This window comes from Terrapene carolina, unplaced genomic scaffold (assembly GCF_002925995.2).
Source record: "Terrapene carolina triunguis isolate 2854851 unplaced genomic scaffold, T_m_triunguis-2.0 Scaffold89, whole genome shotgun sequence".
NCBI classification, from domain to species: domain Eukaryota; kingdom Metazoa; phylum Chordata; order Testudines; family Emydidae; genus Terrapene; species Terrapene triunguis.
This window is the reverse complement of record NW_020664440.1, coordinates 31108186-31129021: the sequence shown is the minus strand read 5'-3', so window position 1 is coordinate 31129021 and position 20836 is coordinate 31108186. Positions and strand designations below refer to the sequence as shown.

Sequence of the window (20836 nt, the reverse complement as noted above, 5' to 3'; positions counted from 1 at the left end):
CCCCCCCCCCCAGAACTCCTGACTCATCCAAACCCACTGAGCTCCTTGTCCCCTGACCACCCACTCCAGAGACCCCTCCCCCAACTGCCTCCCCAGGACCCTCCTTGCTCCCTGTCCCCTGACTGCCCTGACCCCTATCCACCCCCTGACAGACCCTGGGACTCCCATGCCCCATCCAACCCCCCTGCTCCCTGACTGCCCCCTCCATAGACCCTCCCACCCCCCATCCAACCCACCCTGCTCCCTGTCCCCTGACTGCCCCCACCTCTTATGCAACCCCCCTGGCCCCGGACCCCTTACCATGAGATGAGGCTCCTAGCCTCCCCACGGAGCCAAACACTGCCCTGCAGGAGTGCACAACCCCAGCCCCCAGAGCACTGCGTGCGTGACGGCATGACTCCAGGGGAGGGGGGAGCGTGTCTACCTCCCAGCGGAGCTGGCCCCCAGAGTGCTGCACGCCCAGCGGCATGGCTCCAGGGGAGGAGGGAAGGCGGGAGAGGGGCCGGCGGCTTGCTGCACTCAGCCGGGCACTCCAGCCCGGGAGCACAGACCCCGCGGCTTGCTGCACCGGGGGAGGGGGGCCATTTGCCCACCCCTGCATTAGGGTGTGCCTGGGCACACCCGGCACACCCTGTGCGCACGCCTATGGCTGGGAGTCAAGACCTCGGGGTTCTATCCCAGCAGTGGGAGGGCTGGTGGTTAGAGCAGGGGGCTGGGAGTCAGGACTCTAGTCCCAGTTGCACCTGGAGGACACATGCTGTTGAAGGCCTGGCAGAATGGCAGCTGCCCCCTCCAGCAAGGACTCAGTCCTGTTGGGAGCAGGGGGTGCTTTGGCAGCACAGCCCATCCTCTCTGCACTTAAGAAGCAGCTTGGTCTCCAGGCCTCCTCTCAGGCTCTGCCCCAGAGCCCTGCTTTTCAAGGCAGCTCCGTTGATCTCTGACACGTGCTGGCAGGAGCAGGGCACACTGCCCCTGCTGCTGTTCATTGGTATGCCCAGACCCTCTTGGCATGGCCGACATGGGCACCGCTCGCAGCCCCTTCCGCAGAGGTAGCACAGCACTGCTAAAGCAGTAGGTGCTCTCCACCCACAGCTTGTGCTGCATTGAGTGCAAGGGGCGAGCGCCCCTGTGGAGCCCTGCAGCCCATGCCCCCCAGCACTGCCTGCAACAGAATGCCTCTACTGAGCTCCTACCCTACGCCTTGCAGCCCCCTGCTCCTGCCTGCCAGCCAGCACCCCCTGCTGGCCTCCCACCCCACTCCCTGCAGCACGGCGCCTCCTAGTGCAGCACAGACTGCAAGGGAGAGCACCCCCTACTGTCCCTCCTACTAGCCAAGCCCAGCACTGCTTAGCTGGGGAATTGCAGCAGGATGCCACTTGCCGTAAGTCCTTCGCCATCTCAGTCGCTATTTCAAGCGGCCAGTGGCCAACCGGGAAGCGGCTCAAGAGCCCTGGAGGACCTGATTGAGAGCACTCGCCCCAGGAGGACCTGATTGAGAGCACTCGAGGCGGAGAGCCCTTGGAGGCGTGAGTGTGCTGTGCAGGAGAGGCCTTGGGTGGGGGGGGAGCCTGCTGCATCTCCCATTAGCTCCAAAGGAAGCCAGACTGGGAGAGTTAATGAACAGCTGGGGGGATGGGGAATCCCCCAGGGGCCTGCATCCAGGGCTGACCAGAGGATTCAGGAGGCCTGGGGCAAAGCAATTTCAGGGGCCCCTTCCATAAAAAAAAAGTTGCAATACTATAGAATACTATATTCTCATGGGGGCCCCTGTGGGGCCTGGGGCAAATTGCCCCACTTGCCCCCCATCTGGGCAGCCCTGCCTGCATCTGCCCCACCCCTTCTGTATCCTCACCTCACCTGCCCTTCCGGCCACACCCTGTAAAGGGGATCCTGGAACCAGCCCCCTAAAATCCTCTCAGGATTTGCCTTCAAGCAATGACTCTTGGGGCTAGGGACTCTTGGATGCCCCTGCTTTTCAAAGCAGGCCTCTGCCTTTCTGAAGGACAGGGAGGGGTGATGGCTCATGGGGTAGCTGGGGATTAAATGCAGGAGAAGGGGGGGGGTCAGATACAGATGGGTGAGGGTGAACCAGAACAGCTGGCTGCAGAAGAGGGCGGATTAGACACAGCTGGGGGTGGAGGGGGGAGGTGAGAAATGATCAGTCACAGCTGGTTATTTGAGGGGGGAGGGGCGATTAGACACAGCGGGGTGGGGGGGTCAGACAGCTGGCTGGCTGTGCAGGGAGAGGGGCGATCAGACACAGCTGGCCGTGTGCGGTGTGGGGAGGGGGGAAGATCAGACAGCTGACTACAACAGGGTGAGGATTAGACACATCTGGCTGCGGGTGGAGGGATCTGTCATAGCTGGCTGTGTGCAGGGAGGAGGGGCGACGATCAGACACAGCTGGCTGCGGGTTGGGGGGATTTGTCACAGCTGGCGGTGTGAAGTGGGGATCAGTCACAGCTGGCTGCGGGTGGGGGGTCACAGCTGGCTGTGTGCGGAGGGGTGATCAGACACAGCTGGCTGCGGGTGGGGGGGATTTGTCACAGCTGGCTGTATGCAGCGGGGAGGGGCGATCAGACACAGCTGACTGCTGGGGGTGGGGGAAGGTGAGAAATAGACCCAGTGGCTGAGGGGGGATGATCAGACCGCTGACTGCAGGGTGAGGATTAGACACAGCTGGCTGCGGGGGAGGGGATTAGACCTAGCTGGCTGCAGGAGAGGGGCTGATCAGACATGGCTGGCTGCAGGAGGGGGGAGGCATTAGACACAGCTGGCTCCATGTGAGAGGGGTTAGCTGTGTGATTGCAGGGGGGTATCACCCCCCTCCACACACACTCTGCAGTGCTTCCACATTGCCATTCCTGCTGCTGTGCCAGGGCCTTGATTGATTCCCTGCCCCGGGGTCCCTGTCCAAGTCTTTGTTATGCTAATTCCGACACGCTGAGCATGATCTGCGGAGCCAGCTCTGGAATACTGATTGCTGGGGAGCGGGCCTCTCCCTTCCCACACCACATGGCACCCTCGCTGGATGGGGAACAGGGAGATGAATAGCTGGGAGCCAGACCGAGCGGGCCCAGTATCCCCCTGGCCCAGCTCAGAGCAATGGGTTAGCAGCCCAGTGTCCCCACCTCCCTTCCATCCCAGATCAGACTGATGGGCCCAGCTGGCCCGGCATAGATGAGATTGGGGCACTATTGTGTTGGGTGCTGCACAGACACAGACAGACCCTGTCCCAAAGACACAGGGTTGGAGAGGAAGTAGGGGCAGGGGGTGGGGGGAAGGAGTCACTTAAAGTCAGTGGCAGAGGCAGAAATAGAACCTATGAATCCTGACTCCCAGCTCCCCCAACAATTAGGCCCCCTTCCCCTCCCAGAGCCAGGACTAGAACTCCAGAGTCCCAGGCCAGTGTCTATCCCAAGGGTAGGCAACCTATGGCACATGTGCCAAAGGTGGCACGCGAGCTGATTTTCAGTGGCACTCACACTGCCCGGGTCCTGGCCACAGGTCCGGGGGGCTCTTGCATTTTAATTTAATTTTAAATGAAGCTTCTTAAACATTTTAAAACCTTATTTACTTTACATACAACAATAGTTTAGTTATATATTATAGATTTATAGAAAGAGACCTTATAAAAACATTAAAATGTATCACTGGCACGCGAAACCTTACATTAGAGTGAATAAATGAAGACTCGGCACACCACTTCTGAACAGTTGCCGACCCCTGGTCTATCCACAAGGCTCCCAGACCCGACCGCGGCTGCTCGCCAGCCAAGCCGTGTGTCTGACCCAGTGGGACCGCACAGCACGGTCTCCCCCTTGCTTTGCACTGCACCGGGATGTGGGAGACACAGGCCAAGGAGACTGGCCTGGCACAGCAACCTGTGCTGGCCTAGCCCTGTGGCGTACTGCCGGCCTGCATCGCCAGAAGAGGTTTTTCCCGTCAGTGTAGGCACACCGCCTCCCCAAGCCAGTCTTCCCACTGCCTAGCTGCGTCTGCACCGGGGGTTAGGGCAGCATAGCTATGGGGGCCAGGGCAGGGTTCACACCCCTGCACACCGAGACTGTGTGGACCTAAATTTGACGTGGTGCCCAGGCCTCAGAGAACTGACTTTGACGCACGAGGTCCTACCATAGGTGGTGGGGACCAAAACATGAGAGTGTTTGAGGAGCGCCCAGGCCTGGCTGGCTCAGGGTGTGAGGAGTGATTCATTAGCTCCTCCCCCTTCTGGGGGCACTAGCTCCAGGCTGGGGGGCTGTGTGCAGGGAGGGCATGCCCTGCACCACCTCACTGAGCTGTGCTCTCCTCTCTCTCCAGAACACAGACGACCTGTTGGTGGCGTCAGCTGAGTGCCCCAGTGATGATGAGGATCTGGAGGAGTGTGAGCCCAGCACAGGTGGGTCCTTCTCTCTGCTGCCGGCATGTGTGGGTGGGGGGCTTCTACAGGGTGCACTGGACACACACCCTGACATAATGTCCCCCCTACACACGCACACCCTACACACACCCTGCCAAAGACACATCCCACACACACCCTGACACACTGTCCCCCCTATATCACCTACACACGCACACAGCCACACACATACACCCTACACACATCCTGACACACTGTTCTCCCTACACACACACCGACACACTCTAACCCCTACACGCACTCACTCCCTACACACACATTAACCTATATACATTGACACACACATCCCTTCACACACACACACACACATTCCTGCATGCCCTCCCTGCACACACACACTTAGGTGCTCTCACACACATGCACCAAAGGTACACACTCACCCACACATCCCTGTGTATGCACACAGAAACACACATGCACAGGCACAAACCTCTGCACACACACTGACACACAAACTCCTGTTCATGAATGTAAAAACCTACACAATCTCTGTGCTCATGTGTGCACACAGACACCCCTTTGAACTCACACAAACACCTGTTGGTGACCTGACACATTGCTACATGCACACACTCACACCAAGACACATCCCTGTAAACTCATAAAGCTACACACTTGTGTACACTCACACAAAGACACAGCCTTATGAACTCACATAGTGCTACACACACACGCAAGCACGTCCCTATGGATACCTGCACAGAGAGACACAATTCTATGAACTCATCCAGCACTACCCTCTCACCTCTATGCACACACAAATAGAGAGAGAAACCTGTGAACTCACACAGCTGCACACTTGTGCACCCCCCGATAAACACTGCTACCGACACACACACCCTGATGCCCCCTTAAACTCCCCACCCCCAGTTCTATGCTGCATTACACTAACCCACTGCCCCTCCCCACTGATCAGGTCCCCAGTATCACACCTGTATTTAGCAGGCACCATCCCCACACCCTTAGACACCTCAGGGTCTGGCTGGCCCAACACATTCAGCCCCCGGCCTCCCTTACCGTCCTGTCTGCCTTTCTCCAGGCAGGCGGCAGGTGCAATGGCTCCCCCACATCTTGCCCCTGCTCCAGGATTTACAGGACCTAAGAGTTAGCTGGAGCCACCCCTCCCCAATCACACAAATCGAAGCCCAACTGGGGAAAGTGGGAATAGAACTCAGGAGTCCTTGCTCCCAGCCCTCAACCCCTGCTCTAACCACTAGACCCCACTCCCCTCACGGAGCCAGGAATAGAACCCAGGAGTCCTGGCTTCCAACCCCCACTGCTCAAAGCACTGGATCCCACTCCCCTCCCACCACACAGATTCAGGCCCAGCTTGTGAAGCATCCCTTTATTACCTCCTTTCCCATTTGCTGACTGAATGAAAGGGCCTTTAGTGGTTCAGGAAGCATTGCTGTAGTAGACTGTTGAGGAACTGCTGCACCACACCCTAGAGGTGGTTGCATCTCAGCACCAGGCAGGGGATCCCCATATAAACTGCCCCCATTCCTTACACCAGAGGTGGCTGCATCTCCGCACTGGAGGAAAGATCCCTGTGTAAACAGCCAGCATTCCAAGGTGGCTGCATCTCCGCACTGAGTACTAAACCAGGGCTAGGGAAACCTAAGAGTTGGACACTCCCTCCTTGAGCAGGGAGGTTATGCAGAAGGAAGAAGAGGTTTTACCTCTGGCTTGCTGGAAGCAGTCTTTGCTCCTTTGTGCCATGTTGTCATTTATGCTGCAATTGGGGAATCCCTCGGGGAGAAGTACCCTGCTGGGGGCGGGGAGGCTGATGTCCAGGGCCTCTAAACCCCTCTCCATTCCTCACAAAAAAGAGTGGATGATGCAGGAGGAGGCAGAGGGAGGCAGTGATTAATGGGATCTTGGAGGACTTTGAGAGCTTTGATTGGCCCCAGCTCATGTTGCCAGGCTGAGAGGATGGAAAGTGTCAGGTTCCCAACTGATCTCCAGAAATGCTCCCCTCCACCGTGCCATTAGCCAGCGGAACTCACTGCCACAGGATCTACCCAGGAGTGAGAGCTTAGCCACGTTCCAACGAGGGCTCAGGACTTTAGACAGATACTGGACTGTGCAGAGGTAGAATTCAGCAGCTATGGAAGGAACTGAACTCCTCCGGGTGGGACTAGCTGGGGGCAGGGGGACCCATCACTGCAGGGTTCTTTGAACCTGCTTCTGAAGCAGCTGGCGCTGGCCACTGTCGAAGATGGGGTACTGGGTTAGCAAGCCTGTTGGGCTGATCCAGCACGGTGGGCATGTGGGTTATTGGACTGATTTGGAGGGACAAGGGACATTGGGTGATACCAGGTGAGAGCAGCTCATTGGTCTGATCCAGGGGGGAGTGGGGAGGATACTGGGCTGGATGAGCTCGTTGGTCTGATCCAGAGTGGTGAGGGGGAGAGGAAGGATGGTTCAGTTGCTCAGGTGACTAGGGAGACCTGGCTTCAATTCCAGATCCAGGGCAAGAGTGCCCCCTATTGAGCCCTCCACCCCACTCCCTGCAGCACAGCGCCCCCCAGCACTGACTGCAAGGTGAACTTCCCAGCCCCTTGGGTTTGTCCTGCCATTCTCCCTACCAGCGCAATGACCCAACTTAGCCAGGGGGAGCCGCTGTCTCACGCAGGTTTGTTCTTTTGCGCCAATCCCCTCTGTGGCCAAGTGCTAAGATCTGACAAGATCACAGCCAGAGTTGTTATGGCCAGAGGCATAGAACGAGAGCGGGAAGGGGGGGCGGGGAGTAGTGAGGAAAGAGCCATAAATCCAGGCAGAGAGTGCGTGGAGCAGAGAGCCACATCCATGGGAGACACTGCATTGGCTGCAGGCAGAACCCCGCCGTCCCTGCAGAAACACACCCAACCACAGATTGATGTGGCTTTGTGTCCTCTCTAAATGGAATGGAAATCACAGCATGGGCTGGTGGGGGTAGATCCCACACTCTCATTGACCCCCCCCCTCCACCTGCCCAGCATCCACACCGGTGATTGCTCTTAACCCCCTCCTCTCCACCGCACTCTCTGTTCCGCATCACCCAGGCCGTGGTGGGGCATGAAATTTACGCTGTCTCCTCCCTGATGGGAAGCAAGGCGGGATTTATGAGCCTGGCAGTGCAGGGAGCGCCTGGTGCTGCACCGGGCCTGGTTCATTAGCTCCATTCTTTATTGTCTGGGGAGCACCAGGACCCTTCAGTGCATGTTTATCTCCTGTGCTAGGGATGAGTCGGCCTCCCCCCTTGTGTGTGAGATTTCCCAGAGCCAGGGCCCCCTGCACCCACACACACAGGGCCCCACCCTGGCCAGCATGCCTCCCTATGCCCTGGAGAAACCCTGCTCACCCCCTATTCAGTCTCTCTGCCAGCCAGGGGCCAGTTAGATGGCATTCTGAGCTGCACCAGGCAGGCATTACATGGGCGTTGGGTGGGAGATGTTGGTTGCACATGTAGCCCTCTCTGGCCAGAGGCTGTAAGGAGTTCAGCAGGGGATGCTTTCATGTAAGAGTCAGATCTGATCCCCGCCTGATGCTAGGGGGCGTGGTGCTGAAGGGAGCAGAGTGGGGACTCAGCAAGGGGCGCTCTGACCCCAGCATGACACTAGAGGGGCCGTGATGCAGGGAGCAGGGTGGGTGGTTCAGCAGGGGGCACTCACTGGAGTCAGTGTAGCTACTGACTTATCCCAGCTAAGCTTCTGGCCCATGGCCTAGTTTTCAGAAGCACGGCTCACCTTCAATCCCCACTACCGTCGCTGGAGACTCAGGCCCCGTAACAATATCCTGGTGCTGCTGATTTCCAGTGCATCATTTTGCACAGCCGGAAGGGCATAAAACCCAGCTGCATTTCTCTGTGCATTTACAGTGCACCCCCACACAGCTGGAGCGGCAGAAGACACATCTGTACCCTTCAGTCCTGCCGCTGTGCTCACGCATGGCTGTAACCGGGGCTTGCATACATCACAGTAGCAGCGAGAGGCTCTGACCACTGGGGTCCCCATTCTGCCAGGAGCGGGACAAACCCCCAGTGACACAGAGTCTCTGCATAAAGAGCTCACAGGCTGAATAGATGAAGGGAGGGAGGAGAAGCAGAGGCACCAAGGGGAAGGGTCCACCGCAAGGGCAATGGCAGAGGGGGGAATAGAACACAGGAGTCCTGCCTCCCAGCCAGTGCTCTATCCACTATACCTGCTGCTGCTGCTCTAGCAGTCAAGTAACAAACACTGAGGGGATATTTCTGTGATAAAATTCATTTCCTTTCACTCTTTGCCCAGCTCCCTCTGTATTTCAGCTGTCAGTGCCCTCCCCCACCCCTGAATGCAAATGGTACCATACCCAGCTGTATAACTGGCTTGCAGTTACATGTCTATCCAATGGGCTTTTGCAGATCTACATTGCCTGGTGTCTACCTGCAAGCCACTGATATGCTGCACATCCCTCTGTGGGACTAGCGCCCCTCTGGGTTCCCCCTCTAGTCTTGCCTCCAGGTGCACACACATCTGTAATTTGGCCAACACACATCTGTGCTGTTAGGGCACCAAGCTTAGTGTGCGTGTGCACACGCCGTGCCCACACTGCTCACAAGTGTGAGTCCATGCATACATGCATCCCTGTAGGAGGGTCCCATTTTCAACAGGAGCTGCAGGGGGTGCTCACCCCCTCAAGTTGTGTGACTGGAGGCATGAGATGGACAGACCTCCCAAGGACCCGCTACCAAGGAACTTCAGGAGAAAAGCCCCAGATGATGCAAATCAACCACTTCTTAATTATGCCGTAGTGCCTAGAGATTACAACTGAGATCAGGTCCCCATCAGGCCAGGTGTTGCACAGGCTCAAAGGGAGAGACAGTCCCTGCCCCCAGGAACTCAGTCTGACTAGACAAGGGTGGGAGGGGAAACAGAGGCATCAAGAGGGGAAGGAACATGCCCCAGATCAGTGGCAGAGCTGGGAATAGGATGGAATCCAGGAGTCCCAGCCCCCGCTCTAACCCACTAGACCCCACTCCCCTCCCAGAGCTGGGTTAGAACCCAGGCAGGAGTCCTGGTTCCCAGTCCAACATTAGACCACGGCACAGGGAAGACCAAGCCCTAATTTCAGGGTGGACACCCAGGCTGCTACTGCTCTGCTCCCCAATAAAACAAGGGACTAATTAGCTGCTCCCTCCTATATGGTGGCCCTCTCTTGTGAGTTGAGTAATTGCTGGTGCATCCTTTCTTCTCCTCCCGTACTGACGGCGCCACGGTTATGTTATTTCTCTCTTCTTCTCCGTGATCAAAGGCAGCGCGGCTCCTTTGTGCAGCGCTTGCCAAATGTTTCCAAAAGCATCACAATAAAAACCAGAGGAGGGGAAGAGACAGGAGAAAATGAAAGGCCCAACGGGGGGGCTCGGCAAGCAGATAGGGGCTGCTCATTAAAAACACACACACCTTCTTGCAGGCTTTTAATTAATATCGGAAAGGCAGTTGGGGGGCAGCAGTGGGAGGAGTAGGAGCTGGCTGGGGGCAGTAAGGGGACTGGGTGTTGGTCAGCTGTGGTCCCTGTCCCCCTGTGGCTTTGGGGTGTGCGCTCCCCTCCCCTTCCCTGCTCCCAAGGTCCTGACACAGCGTGACAGAGACACCAGTGGGACCCAGAGTTCTGAGTGGTTAGAGCAGGGGGGCTGGATCAGGTGGGCCCATCCACCCAGGAATCCCTACCCACTTCTGGGGGGGAGAGCAACTAATCAGGACTGCTGCAGGAGGCAGGCTGAGCTCTTCTCCCCCCACCCTCAGCAGAGGAGTTGGTGCGGGGGGAGGGGTAGAGAGAGCCTAGCAGCTTGGTCAGCTCTGCTCCCTCTTCCTTTCCTTTCTTCCCCCCTCTCTTCTGCAGACAATGGGTTGCCCCGCTCCCTCTTCCCCCCTCCTCTCCTGAAGACAATGGACTGCCCTGCTCCCCCTTCCCTCCTCCTCTCCCCCAGACAATGGGCTGGCCCACTCCCTCTTCCTCCTCCTCACCTGCAGACAATTAGCTGGCCTGCCTCCTCCTCCTGCAAACAATGGACTGACCTGCCCCTGCTCGTTCCCCCCATCTCTCCCGCAAACAATGGGCTGGCTTGCCTCCTCCTCCTCTCCTGCAAACAATGGGCTGGCCTGCCCCTTCCTTGTCTTTCTGTCCCCCCTCCTAGCCCTGGCTTGGGTGAGAGCAGGTGAAGAGCCCCTGAGCCTGGAGCTGCAGGAGAATACAGGTGCAATGGGAGCAGAATAGAGGAGAGCTGGGACCCCGCATCACCAAATGCAATGTTGGGGTATAGGGAGAAGCCAGGAGCTGCAGCCCATGCGCTTCTGCAGCAGGGGCCTGTGTTGTCATGCAGTGACTGTGCCCCAGGGTGGGGCAGGGCAGGGCTCTGGAATCAAAAGAGAGACCATCAAACAGGAGAGAACCTTGAAAAACTCTCCTGGTGTTCTGGGCCCAACTGATGGCTCCTGAACCCCTGGTGATGGCTTGCAGGGAGCTGATAGAGTACCCTGTGAGGGAAGGGCTTGGCTGCTGTCTCCAGCCCCCAACTGTGCAGCCCCAGCTACCAGGCCAGGCTTTGCCATGTCAGCCTGGAATCCTTTGCACGCAGCAACCAGCACAAAATAGCCCATCCCCAGCCAAGGCAGCTCAGCACATGGACTGGTACCTCTGGGACTGGGTGATACAGTATCCCCTGTCTCCCTGCCACCCCGGGCCAGACCGTGGCCCCAGCCAGCCCAGTATCCCCCCGCCACACCAGCTCCGACCTATGGGCCCAGTCAGCCCAGTATCCCCCCCCTCCCTGCCACCCCAGGTCAGATCCATGGACCCAGTCAGCCCAGTATCGCGCCCCACCCCCACCCCCCGGCTCAGACCGATGGGCCCAGCCAGCCCAGAATACCATTACAATCTATCATACCAACAATCGAGCAAGGCTTGTAATAAAGAGTCTGGCCAGATCTTTCCAGCCCAGTGACAGGGCTACGGTCGCTCTCCAAAGCATGTGGGCCTAGGGAGTGGTGTGGCGGTTTCCATTTCTGATCTGACCAGGAGGGGGAGGGGGATTCTCTGTCAACCACTGGAGACTTTGGCGTTGGCGTGTGCAATTGTAGGAAGAAGCTTTTCCTTCCCTGTTATTTACTGCTGCCTTTCAAACCATAACGCAGCCCTGACTCTGTTTTCCTCAGCTGACAAAGAATGCAGCTTTTAATGATAATATTGAGCTAATGTATGTGACTCCGAGCTAGATGAGCTATAGGGATCCTTCACCCACTGTCGAGATGCAGCTGCCTCTGGGGTGGGGTAATGGGGGCCTGTTCACCCAGTGCTGAAATGCAGCTGACTGTCCCTATGGCTAACGTGCACCACTGCTTGAAGCACAGCACCCCCTAGTGCCACATTGGGGTTAGTACTGACCTTGGGGAGAGAGCACCCCCTACTGAGTCCCCACCCCACTCCCAGCAGCACAGTGCCTCCTACCAGCTCAATTGCAATCTCTGCTAAGTGCACAGCAGCACTCAACCAGTGCAGAATAGGCCAGGAGTGTGTGTGCAGAAGCAGAGAGAATGTTATACAGCAGAATAGTCTTGTGCCATTGTGTAAATCTATGAGATGGCCCCAGCTTGACAGAAATCACAGGGCAATGAAAATAATTCAAGATTTGGAAGCAGAGGAGGCTGGCAAGATCAGGATGTTTAGCTCAGCAAGGAGATGAAGGAGAGGGGGATATGCTAGAGGGCAGGGCCGGCTTTAGGAAGTGCGGGGCCCAATTCGAACAATTTTGACGGGGCCCCGGCAGGGATGACTTAAAAAAAAAAAAACACGTAAAAAAACACGCGGGGCTTGTACTCACCGGGCGGCGCTCTGAGTCTTCGGTGGCGGGTCCTTCACTCGCTCCGGGTCTTCGGCGGCACTGAAGGACCCGCCGCCGAAGTGCCGCCAAAGACCCGGAGCGAGTGAAGGACCTGCCGCCAAAGTGCCGCCGAAGACCCGGAGCGCCGCCGGGTGAGTAAAAATTAAAAAGGCGCCTCTAGCCAGGGAAGGGATTCTCGGCCACTTGCCCCCCACTCTGGGTGGCCCTGCCACTGGGCGCGGGGCCCTCTTAGGCGCGGGGCCCGATTTGGGGGAATTGGTGGAATTGGCCTAAAGCCGGCCCTGCTAGAGGGGCCTAAAAGAATGTACAGGATCAAGACAGGCAACTGGGATCTGCTATTCACCTTCACTCACCATTCAGGAACCCCTAATGAAATTCCAAGCAACATATGTCAAGTGACGCCATTTGTACACAGTATCATTAGCCTGCGGAACTCCCTGACACATGATAGTTATGGACCCCACTCCCTGCCTCTCGAGCTGCCCTTTCCATCAGTGTATTTTCCACCTGCCAAAATTGGCACCTACAGTCTATTCCAACCACCACCAGTGGCCAGGCTTGTCCCCTACAGTTTATTCCCCTCCAAGTTTTATCCTTTGCTTCTGTTCATCCCACAGCCCCTAATTTCCCTCCAAGCCATTCTCCCCCCACCCAGTGTCTTTTGCACCTATTGGTTACCTGAAGTCAGATCTCATGGCACCCTGCGGCTTGACTAAGTCAGTCATGGTGATCTCTTGTGAGCTTCCTTCATAAACTCACTCAGTCGCCAACGTCCTCTCCCTCTTGAGACCCTGTGTCAAGTGACAGCTCTGAGTCCCAGGCTTGGCTGAGGGCTCTAGCTAAGCAGTGATTTGCTTACACTGCCCATCCTGCAGAAGGGGGCACTGAAAACACACAGATCATTTAAATACCTACTGCAGCCTTGTAAAGGAGAGTCACCCTCATATTCCACACCACCTGGCGTATGAGATGTGGGAGCTCAAAGCATGCACGTAGTTAATTCCACCCCATACACTCCCTTGCGGAGTGGTCATGTTATCTCTGATATTGCAAATGAAGGAGCAGCTGAGTGAAGTGACTCACTGGTAAAGCAACAGAGAAACAGGCCACAGCCCTCAGGGCTCCTGACACCTACCTACCCCTGATCTAACCACTACCCTCCCAAGCCAGGGCTAGACCCCAGGAATCCTGGCTCCTAGCCCCCCTGCTCTAACCACCTGACTCAATTTCCCATCCAGATCCAGGAAAAGAACCCAGGAGTCCTGACTCCCAGAGTACTAAGCCACTTGCTTCAAGCTGTTGTGTAACTCATTTCCCTTCTACGTTCACCCGTAAGCGGAGCAGAGTATTTGGTCTGTAAACCATGGAGGGTAGTGGCTCTGTTGGGTGCATTCTCATGCAAACCCCCCTGTCCTATCACAGCGCCCACTGGTGGTGTGACCACATATGCAGGTTTATGAGCTCCCTGCCTAAGTTCCCTCCAAGCAGCCGTGCAGCAGCCTATTAGGTGCAGTGCAGGCGTTCAGGCTGCAGCGGGGAGAGATGCCTCTCCCCCTGCCCCCGACCCAGCCCAGCCCCAGACCTGCCGTGGCGGGGAGAGGCACCCCGCCCCCAGCCCCAACCCAGCCCTGGACCTGCTGTGGCTGGGGGGAGGCGCCCCTCCCCCAGCCCCAACCCAACCCCGGCCTGGACCTGCCTTGGCCGGCGAGAGGCACCTCTCTCCTCCAGCCCAGGTGCTGCTGTTGTAGCCCCGAGGAAGCCTGCATCCCAAACCCCTCATCCCTAGCCCCACTCCAGAGCCCTCACCCCAACCCTCTACCCCAGTCCTGAGACCCTCATCCCTGGTCCCACCTGCACCCCTAGCTGGAGTCCTCAGCCCCCCGCACCCCAACCCTCTGCCCCAGCCCTGAGCCCCCTCCCACACTCCAAACCCCTTGATCCCTCCCCACCACATGAATTTTGTTAATGTGCACCAATATGGAGGTGATGTGTCACACATCACCTCCATATTGGTGCACATAATAAAATTCATTCTGCACATGGGTGGGAAAAATTAGAGGGAACACTGCCCACTGCATAGGTGCTGATAGTCCCACCCCTTGGGACAGCCTGTAGAGGCTTGGCCTTGGGATCCCTGATGCCCCTGGATTCTATCTTGGCAGGCAGCCCCAATCACTGTACAGACACAGCACTGCTACTACAGGCTGGGCTGTAATGAAGTGGTGGGGAAAAGGGTGCCACTGCCCTCCCCTGGGAAGAATCAGAGTCACAGCTCTGTATGACAGAGCCCCCGCACAGTTAACAGCGAGTCTCTTTTACTCCAGTCCATGGGCAGCAAGTTTGGGAGCTCTAATCCTGCTACTGCCAGGAAGATTGGTGTAGCTAGGGAGCCCATGGCTTTGGCACTGTCCATTGAGAATCTGGTGAGGAAACTGGGAACCAGCTGATGGGAATGGCACATACTGGGAATGGTCTGCCAAGCTCCTGGAGTCCTCATCCTCAGCTGGTGCAGTGGGGTGTAACTGCATAGGAGTCAGGACTGCTGGGTTTTATCCCCAGCTCTGATAGTCAGGATTCCTGGGTTCTATTCCTGTTGACATCAGTGGTGTTAGGCATCTGTCCCTCTATCTGCTTTCTTTCCAGTTCTAATAGGGACAGAGCCCATAGATCTGTCAAAACAGCTACTGAAAATATAGTTATGTATGTTTTTTAAACATGTATTTTCCCAACACACACCCGCCAAATTTACAGCCAGTGCAAAGGACCAAATAATGTGTGCAGTGTCCTTGTCATTTCAACATCAACTTTGGTTGCCATATGTTAAAAAAAAAAGTGGGGGGAGGGAGAGGTGGGAGGTGGGAATGGAAAATGTAGACAGACAGACAGAGTCGAAAAGTGTGTCTGGGTGGGGGGAGGGAAAGATTTTAAAATATGCAGAAGATAGAAGATAGATAAATGAATCTAGAAAGAAAGAAAGAAAGATGAATGAATCTAGATAGGTAGAGAAATTAATCTAGAAAGAAAGAATGAAAGTAAGAAAGAAAATACATCTAGATGGAAAGACCATAGATTAATGAATCTAGAAAGAAAATTAATAAAGAAAAAGGTAGATAAATTAATATAGAAAGATACAGAAATGAATCTATATAGGTGGAAAGAAGAAAATGGATGTAGAAAGAAAAATTAATCTAGATAGAATGAAAGTAAAAAAGAAAATATGTCTACAGAGAAAAACTATAGATGGATCTAGAAGGAAAGAGAAATTAATCCAGCTAGACAGAAAAAAGAATATAGACAGACACAGGAATTAACGTAGAAATAGTATAGATAGAAACAGAAATGAATCTAGATAAAAAGAAAGAAGATAGATAAAAGAATACAGAGAGAGAGAAGGAAAGAAAATGTATCTAAACAGAAAGACTAGATAAATTAATCTAGCAAAAGAGGAACAAATCTAGTTAGAAAGAAAAATCAAAGAATATAGACACAAATGAATCTAGAAAGAAAGAGTATAGATAGAAAGAGAAATTAATCTAGATGGAAAGAGAGAAAGAAAGAAACATAGAAATTACTCTAGAGAGACAATTGAAAAGGCGAGTGGTAGAGAAAAGAGATGTTTAAAAAAAAAGAAAGAAAAAAAAGTTGTTTTTTCTCCAAAAAAACATTCTTACCTAGTTTTCTTTTTTGTAATTTTTTTTCTTCATGCTAAAATCACATGGCCAATTTGTTGATGTAAGTTGATTGAATTCTGTGGTTTGCTCTCTTATTTTTAAAACGAAAAGAAAAGGGAAAAAATGAAATGAAAGAGAAAAGGAGGGGAATAAAAAGAAATGTGAAAAGCAGTTTGCAATTAGGTTTTTTCTTTTATTATTACTTAATTCTGCTGTTTGAAAATCTGTTTAATTTTTTTGCATTAAATGACTAATTTCTTTTTTTTAATTCTTTTTCTTTAAATTTATGATTTCTCTAGATTTTGTTGTAAAAAGCTACAGTTTAAAACAAAAAACAGTTGTAAAGATTCGTTAAAAAGCAGCCAGAGATTGGGGAACGAGTCTAGTTTTAAATTCAGTTGATCAGTTTGATTCAGTTTCTTGTGTCCAAATGTGGCAGTTTTTCCTCCGGTTCGTATTAACCCATCTCTCCTTTTCTGTTTCTCTTCCCCCTTTATTTCTCTCTGTTCTAGGAGGTGAATTAGTATTGCCCATAATTACCGAAGATTCCTTAGACACCCCACCAATTGCCACCCGGTCTCCATTCATACCCCCGCCACCTACCTTTGGCCCCTTCCTAACCGTAATAGAGACCACCAGAGACACCCTAGCCCCTTCCGCCAATCAAAAACCCCCGTGCTTAGCCGACCAAGAGGACAGCGATTGCGAAGAGGGCATTGAGGCCTCCGGTTACGCCTCGGGCGAGGTCTTCGACTCCAGCCTGCCCCCTACTGATGACGAAGATTTTTACACCACATTCCCCTTGGTCACAGATAGGACCCTGCTGGCCAGGCCAGATGGAGCATCTAAAAAGTCCCAAGGCTTCAGGCCCAACATTAGGACAGGAGTGCCAGCTTCATCCTCAATCCCTGAGCTCCTGACCTCCACTGCCTCTCCCGATCTGGTCCGTAACATCCCCGCCGGCAAAATGAACAATCGCGAGGCCCCCAAACCCCACCCAGACCAGTACCCCCCTCTGCCCACCTCTTTTGAACTCGACAACCGTAACAGGCATAAGTACCCCAGTATAACATCTTCCCCCAATTTCCACAATCTACCCACAGCTAACCCCACCGGCTCGGGGGAGAGGGGTCCCCCGGGAGCCGTCGAGGTGATCCGCGAATCTAGCAGCACCACGGGGATGGTGGTCGGCATTGTGGCGGCGGCCGCCCTGTGCATCCTCATCCTCCTCTATGCCATGTACAAGTACCGAAACCGGGACGAAGGCTCTTACCAGGTGGATCAGAGCCGGAACTACATCAGCAACTCGGCACAGAGCAATGGCACGGTGGTGAAGGAGAAACCCACCTCTGCCACCAAAACCCCCAGCAAGAGCAAGAAAAACAAGGACAAGGAGTATTATGTGTGAGTCTCCGCCCCCCCTGGCCCCGCCTCCCTCCTGTCCCTCTGGTGGCGAGCGCGAGAGAGACGATCGCAAGGTGAGACCGGCTCAAATCATGCCAACCTTTGGATACAAGAGACCAACGAAACCTCCCAGCCTTCCTTTCTCCTCCCTCTGCATCACAGAGGCAACCAGTGGATCCTGCCCCCCACCTCCACCCCACACTGGTTTCAATTTGTTCATTTCTCCCTTATTTAATTTTTCAGTTCATCCTCATAAATTAATAACAACACCCCAAAACCAAAATCACGCTCGCTTCCCACCCCGGATTCCTTCAGATCTTGGGGGTTTGTTTAATTTGTTTTCCTTTTAGCAAACGAAGTGGGGGAAAGAACAGGGCAGGGGGCGATCAAATCACACATGCCATGGTTAGAGGTTGGCACCGGAAATAAGCAACCACTCGGAAAGAGAACAGAAAACGAGGATCTGGGAGGGGTAGATGGATTGATGAAGGCTTCGGAGCTCCCTAGATAAAGCTGAGCCAGGATTTTGCCTTCAAGATATATATATAGAGAGAGAGGTGACAGCTGATTCCCCCCCCTCTGTTATCCCAGGAGGTTAGATGCTTCCTCATCCGGATGAAACTTTGGGGTACATCTCCCCACCCCTTTTAGACCCCTCGCCCATGCCCTGTTTGGAAACAGACTAATCCAATTGGGATACAAAAGATTTGATTTTTCTCTCATAACTATCGACAAAATTACGACGCGGAGCAGGATACAGCTGGATCCAGAAAACTTGGCTGGGCAAAGATTTTGGGGACGAAAAATCGGTCTCTCTCGGAATTATTATTAAAACAATAAAAGGGGGGGTGTCTTTAATTATAACTGATTTTTTTTCTCTCTCTTTGTTAATGTGTCAGAGTCTTGGAAATGTGTGGAGTAAACCGAACCGAAACAAACAAAATCACGAACTCTCGGGAAAATAAAAATGAATCCATTAATAACGATGGTGGTAAATAAAGCAGTTAACATGGATCTTGTCCAACTATGGAACTGATCGGCCATTCGGCTCTCTGCTCTGTAGTAACAAAAGGGGGTGCTATTCTCAAAAGGGTTAGAGTTGGGATGGTGTTGGTTTTTGCTTAAGCAACAGCGACGGGAGCTGAGACTGGTTTGGGGGTACCTGCTCGGGATGTGTGGGGGTGGGGGAGATGGGAAAATATATACAATGTTTCTGTTTTGTTTTCAGGGGATTGACGGCATAATTCCTTTTCCCCCATGCCTCCTCCACTCCCATCCCCTTTTCTCCATGCCAAGGTGCTATTGTGATCATCCTTTAAGTGTCTTCTCAGAGCATGTCCTTAAATTGTGTTGTTCTTTCAAGGTATCTAGGACAGGGGGGTAAGCAGCTGTTGATGGGAATTTGCAAATGAACGGAGTGGGTGGAGGCATTGGACTATTTCCTTCACCCATACCTTCGCCCCTCACTGGGGGAATTGGAAAGGCTTTTCAAATGACTATATATAAAGAGAGCTCTATATATATATAAAATATATATATATATATAAATATATATATTATATAACGTATATGTGTGGACAGTTTAACACAGAAGAATCAAAGAGGGTTTGGAAGGACGTTTGAAAAGGAGCTAGAGACAAAAAATCTCTCCCCGCCGTGTTACAGGTAGGATCCCTCGATGATCTCTGGGCACGGCCACTAGAGACCAACTCCCATCTTTGATCCCGATTCTGCAAGACTCCAGCCCATCCTTCTGCATGCGAACTGGCCGACAGGGCCGGCCCCTGCTTCCAGACAGGTCGGTGCCACAGGGCTTTGCTCTGTCAGGGGCTTTTCAGCTGGTTCCGATGCAGCAACGCACTTCAGCACCTGCCTAGCTCAAAGCATAGGGGTTGTCCGGTCAAAGCCAGTAGGGAAAGAGTCACAGATTGCAAGGGAGACATGGCAGAATTTTGCCCAGAAGTTCCTGCACCCAGCCCATGACTTGCGTCCCAATGAAACCATATCTATTGGACGATAGAAAGCCCTCAAGGGATGCAGAATCCGCATCCCTTGGGGAACGGCTCTAAAATTTCATTCCTCATCTCCACCGTTAAAAACGTACATCTTACTGGCGCCAGCTCCAGCCATCAAATCTCACTGTCCATCTGCTAGATCTAGCAGTAAACCCCTTTTCTCAGGGGCGGTATCAGTGAAGCTAAGGGAGCTGTGCTGGATTGGGGTTGGAGAACTCCAACCCTACCAGGCTCATGCCCATTGCTGGGAAGGGTGTAGGGAGGCGAGGAATTTGGATTGGAATTCTTTATTTCAGAGTGATAGGATGCAGGTGAAATAGGCACTTCAATTTCTCAAGCCTGGCAAAGTTATTGCAAACTCCCCTCGCCTTCAATGCTAAAATGCCAAAAGGGGCTAGCAGCGAGCTGAAGAGAGGGTGATATATCTGCCATTGTAAGCTGTGAACTGAAATCATTTCATATTAATTTTCAGGCTTTGAGGTGTGTTTTTTTTTTTTAAGAAAAGGCATCACATTTTGCAAAGTTTCCAGGGTATTTAGGCTCCTAAATTTTTGAAAATGAAATTTAGGCTCCTAAATCTCTTAGGTGCTTTGAAGAATGTTAGCGAAGGTGAAATTTGGTGGACATCTCTCAGCATCTTAGACCACTGCATGAGCTCAAGTTCTGTATTTTTCTCTTACCAAAAATCCCAACATTTTTTTTAAAGACGCAGATAATTATTGGAGTTTCGTTCATTCCAAACTTCGCCACTGAATGGAACTGTCTGCAGGGTGAAGGAGGGGGATTTCTGTCCGTTTCTCTAGGAGTGTAATGAACATTATCAACTGTAAATTAATTTGTACATTATTAATATTTTATTTTTGTTTGGGGGAGGGGCTCGGGCGGAGAAATGAAGGTTGCAAACTCTATTTTAAAAATATGACACTCTGATAAATATCCTCTTTTTAAAATATCGAGAGAGAGATTGGTTTATTTTACCAATAGAATTCCCAATCTTTTTCCTTTACAGCATTCCAGGTGGGGAGGAAATAAATTTTTAATTCATTCTTTTTGTATCAGTTTTGGTTTAGTTTTTTTAATGAACAGAAACCCCTTCCTGATTGTTTTGGGGAAAATACTCTGTGGTTCTGCATATTTACCCTGTAAACTTCCTGTACTCTTCAATGTTACTGTAAAGTGTTACCAATTATGATGAAGTCAAAAAAAACTTTCAACCCATGTACATTACCGCAAAGGGGAATACAGTTGATTCTATACTTCGTACAACTCTGGAGTTCTAGTCCTCATTTTGTGTGGGCAGACCGGGCCGAGAGACGGTTAAGGGATTGACCGAGGGCCTGTTTCTCCATTGCTTTGTACCTTGTCTATTATGGGTTATATTGCAGTAGCATCCAACAAAGAGTGGGGCCCTGTCAGGCTGGGTGTTGGGCCGAGATCAGGGCTCCTGTCACACAGGTGCCGCACTGAC

General features: G+C 53.1%; 1 protein-coding gene across 11 annotated transcripts in view; it reads left to right on the top strand.

Moving 5' to 3' along the window:
* Positions 1-20631, top strand: part of NRXN2 (neurexin 2) — a 305564-nt gene extending 284933 nt beyond the window's left edge. For 8 of the 11 annotated variants that reach the window (XM_026650363.1, XM_026650358.1, XM_026650360.1 and 5 more), the window contains 2 exons: positions 4321-4399; positions 16462-20631. In XM_026650363.1, the coding sequence (XP_026506148.1) occupies positions 4321-4399; positions 16462-17357 (975 nt within the window). In that variant the 3' untranslated portion in view covers positions 17358-20631. The remainder of the gene's footprint in view (positions 1-4320; positions 4400-16461) is intronic. The other 3 variants (XM_026650366.1, XM_026650365.1, XM_026650364.1) reach the window with 1 other exon arrangement.
* Positions 20632-20836: the final 205 nt, after the last annotated feature.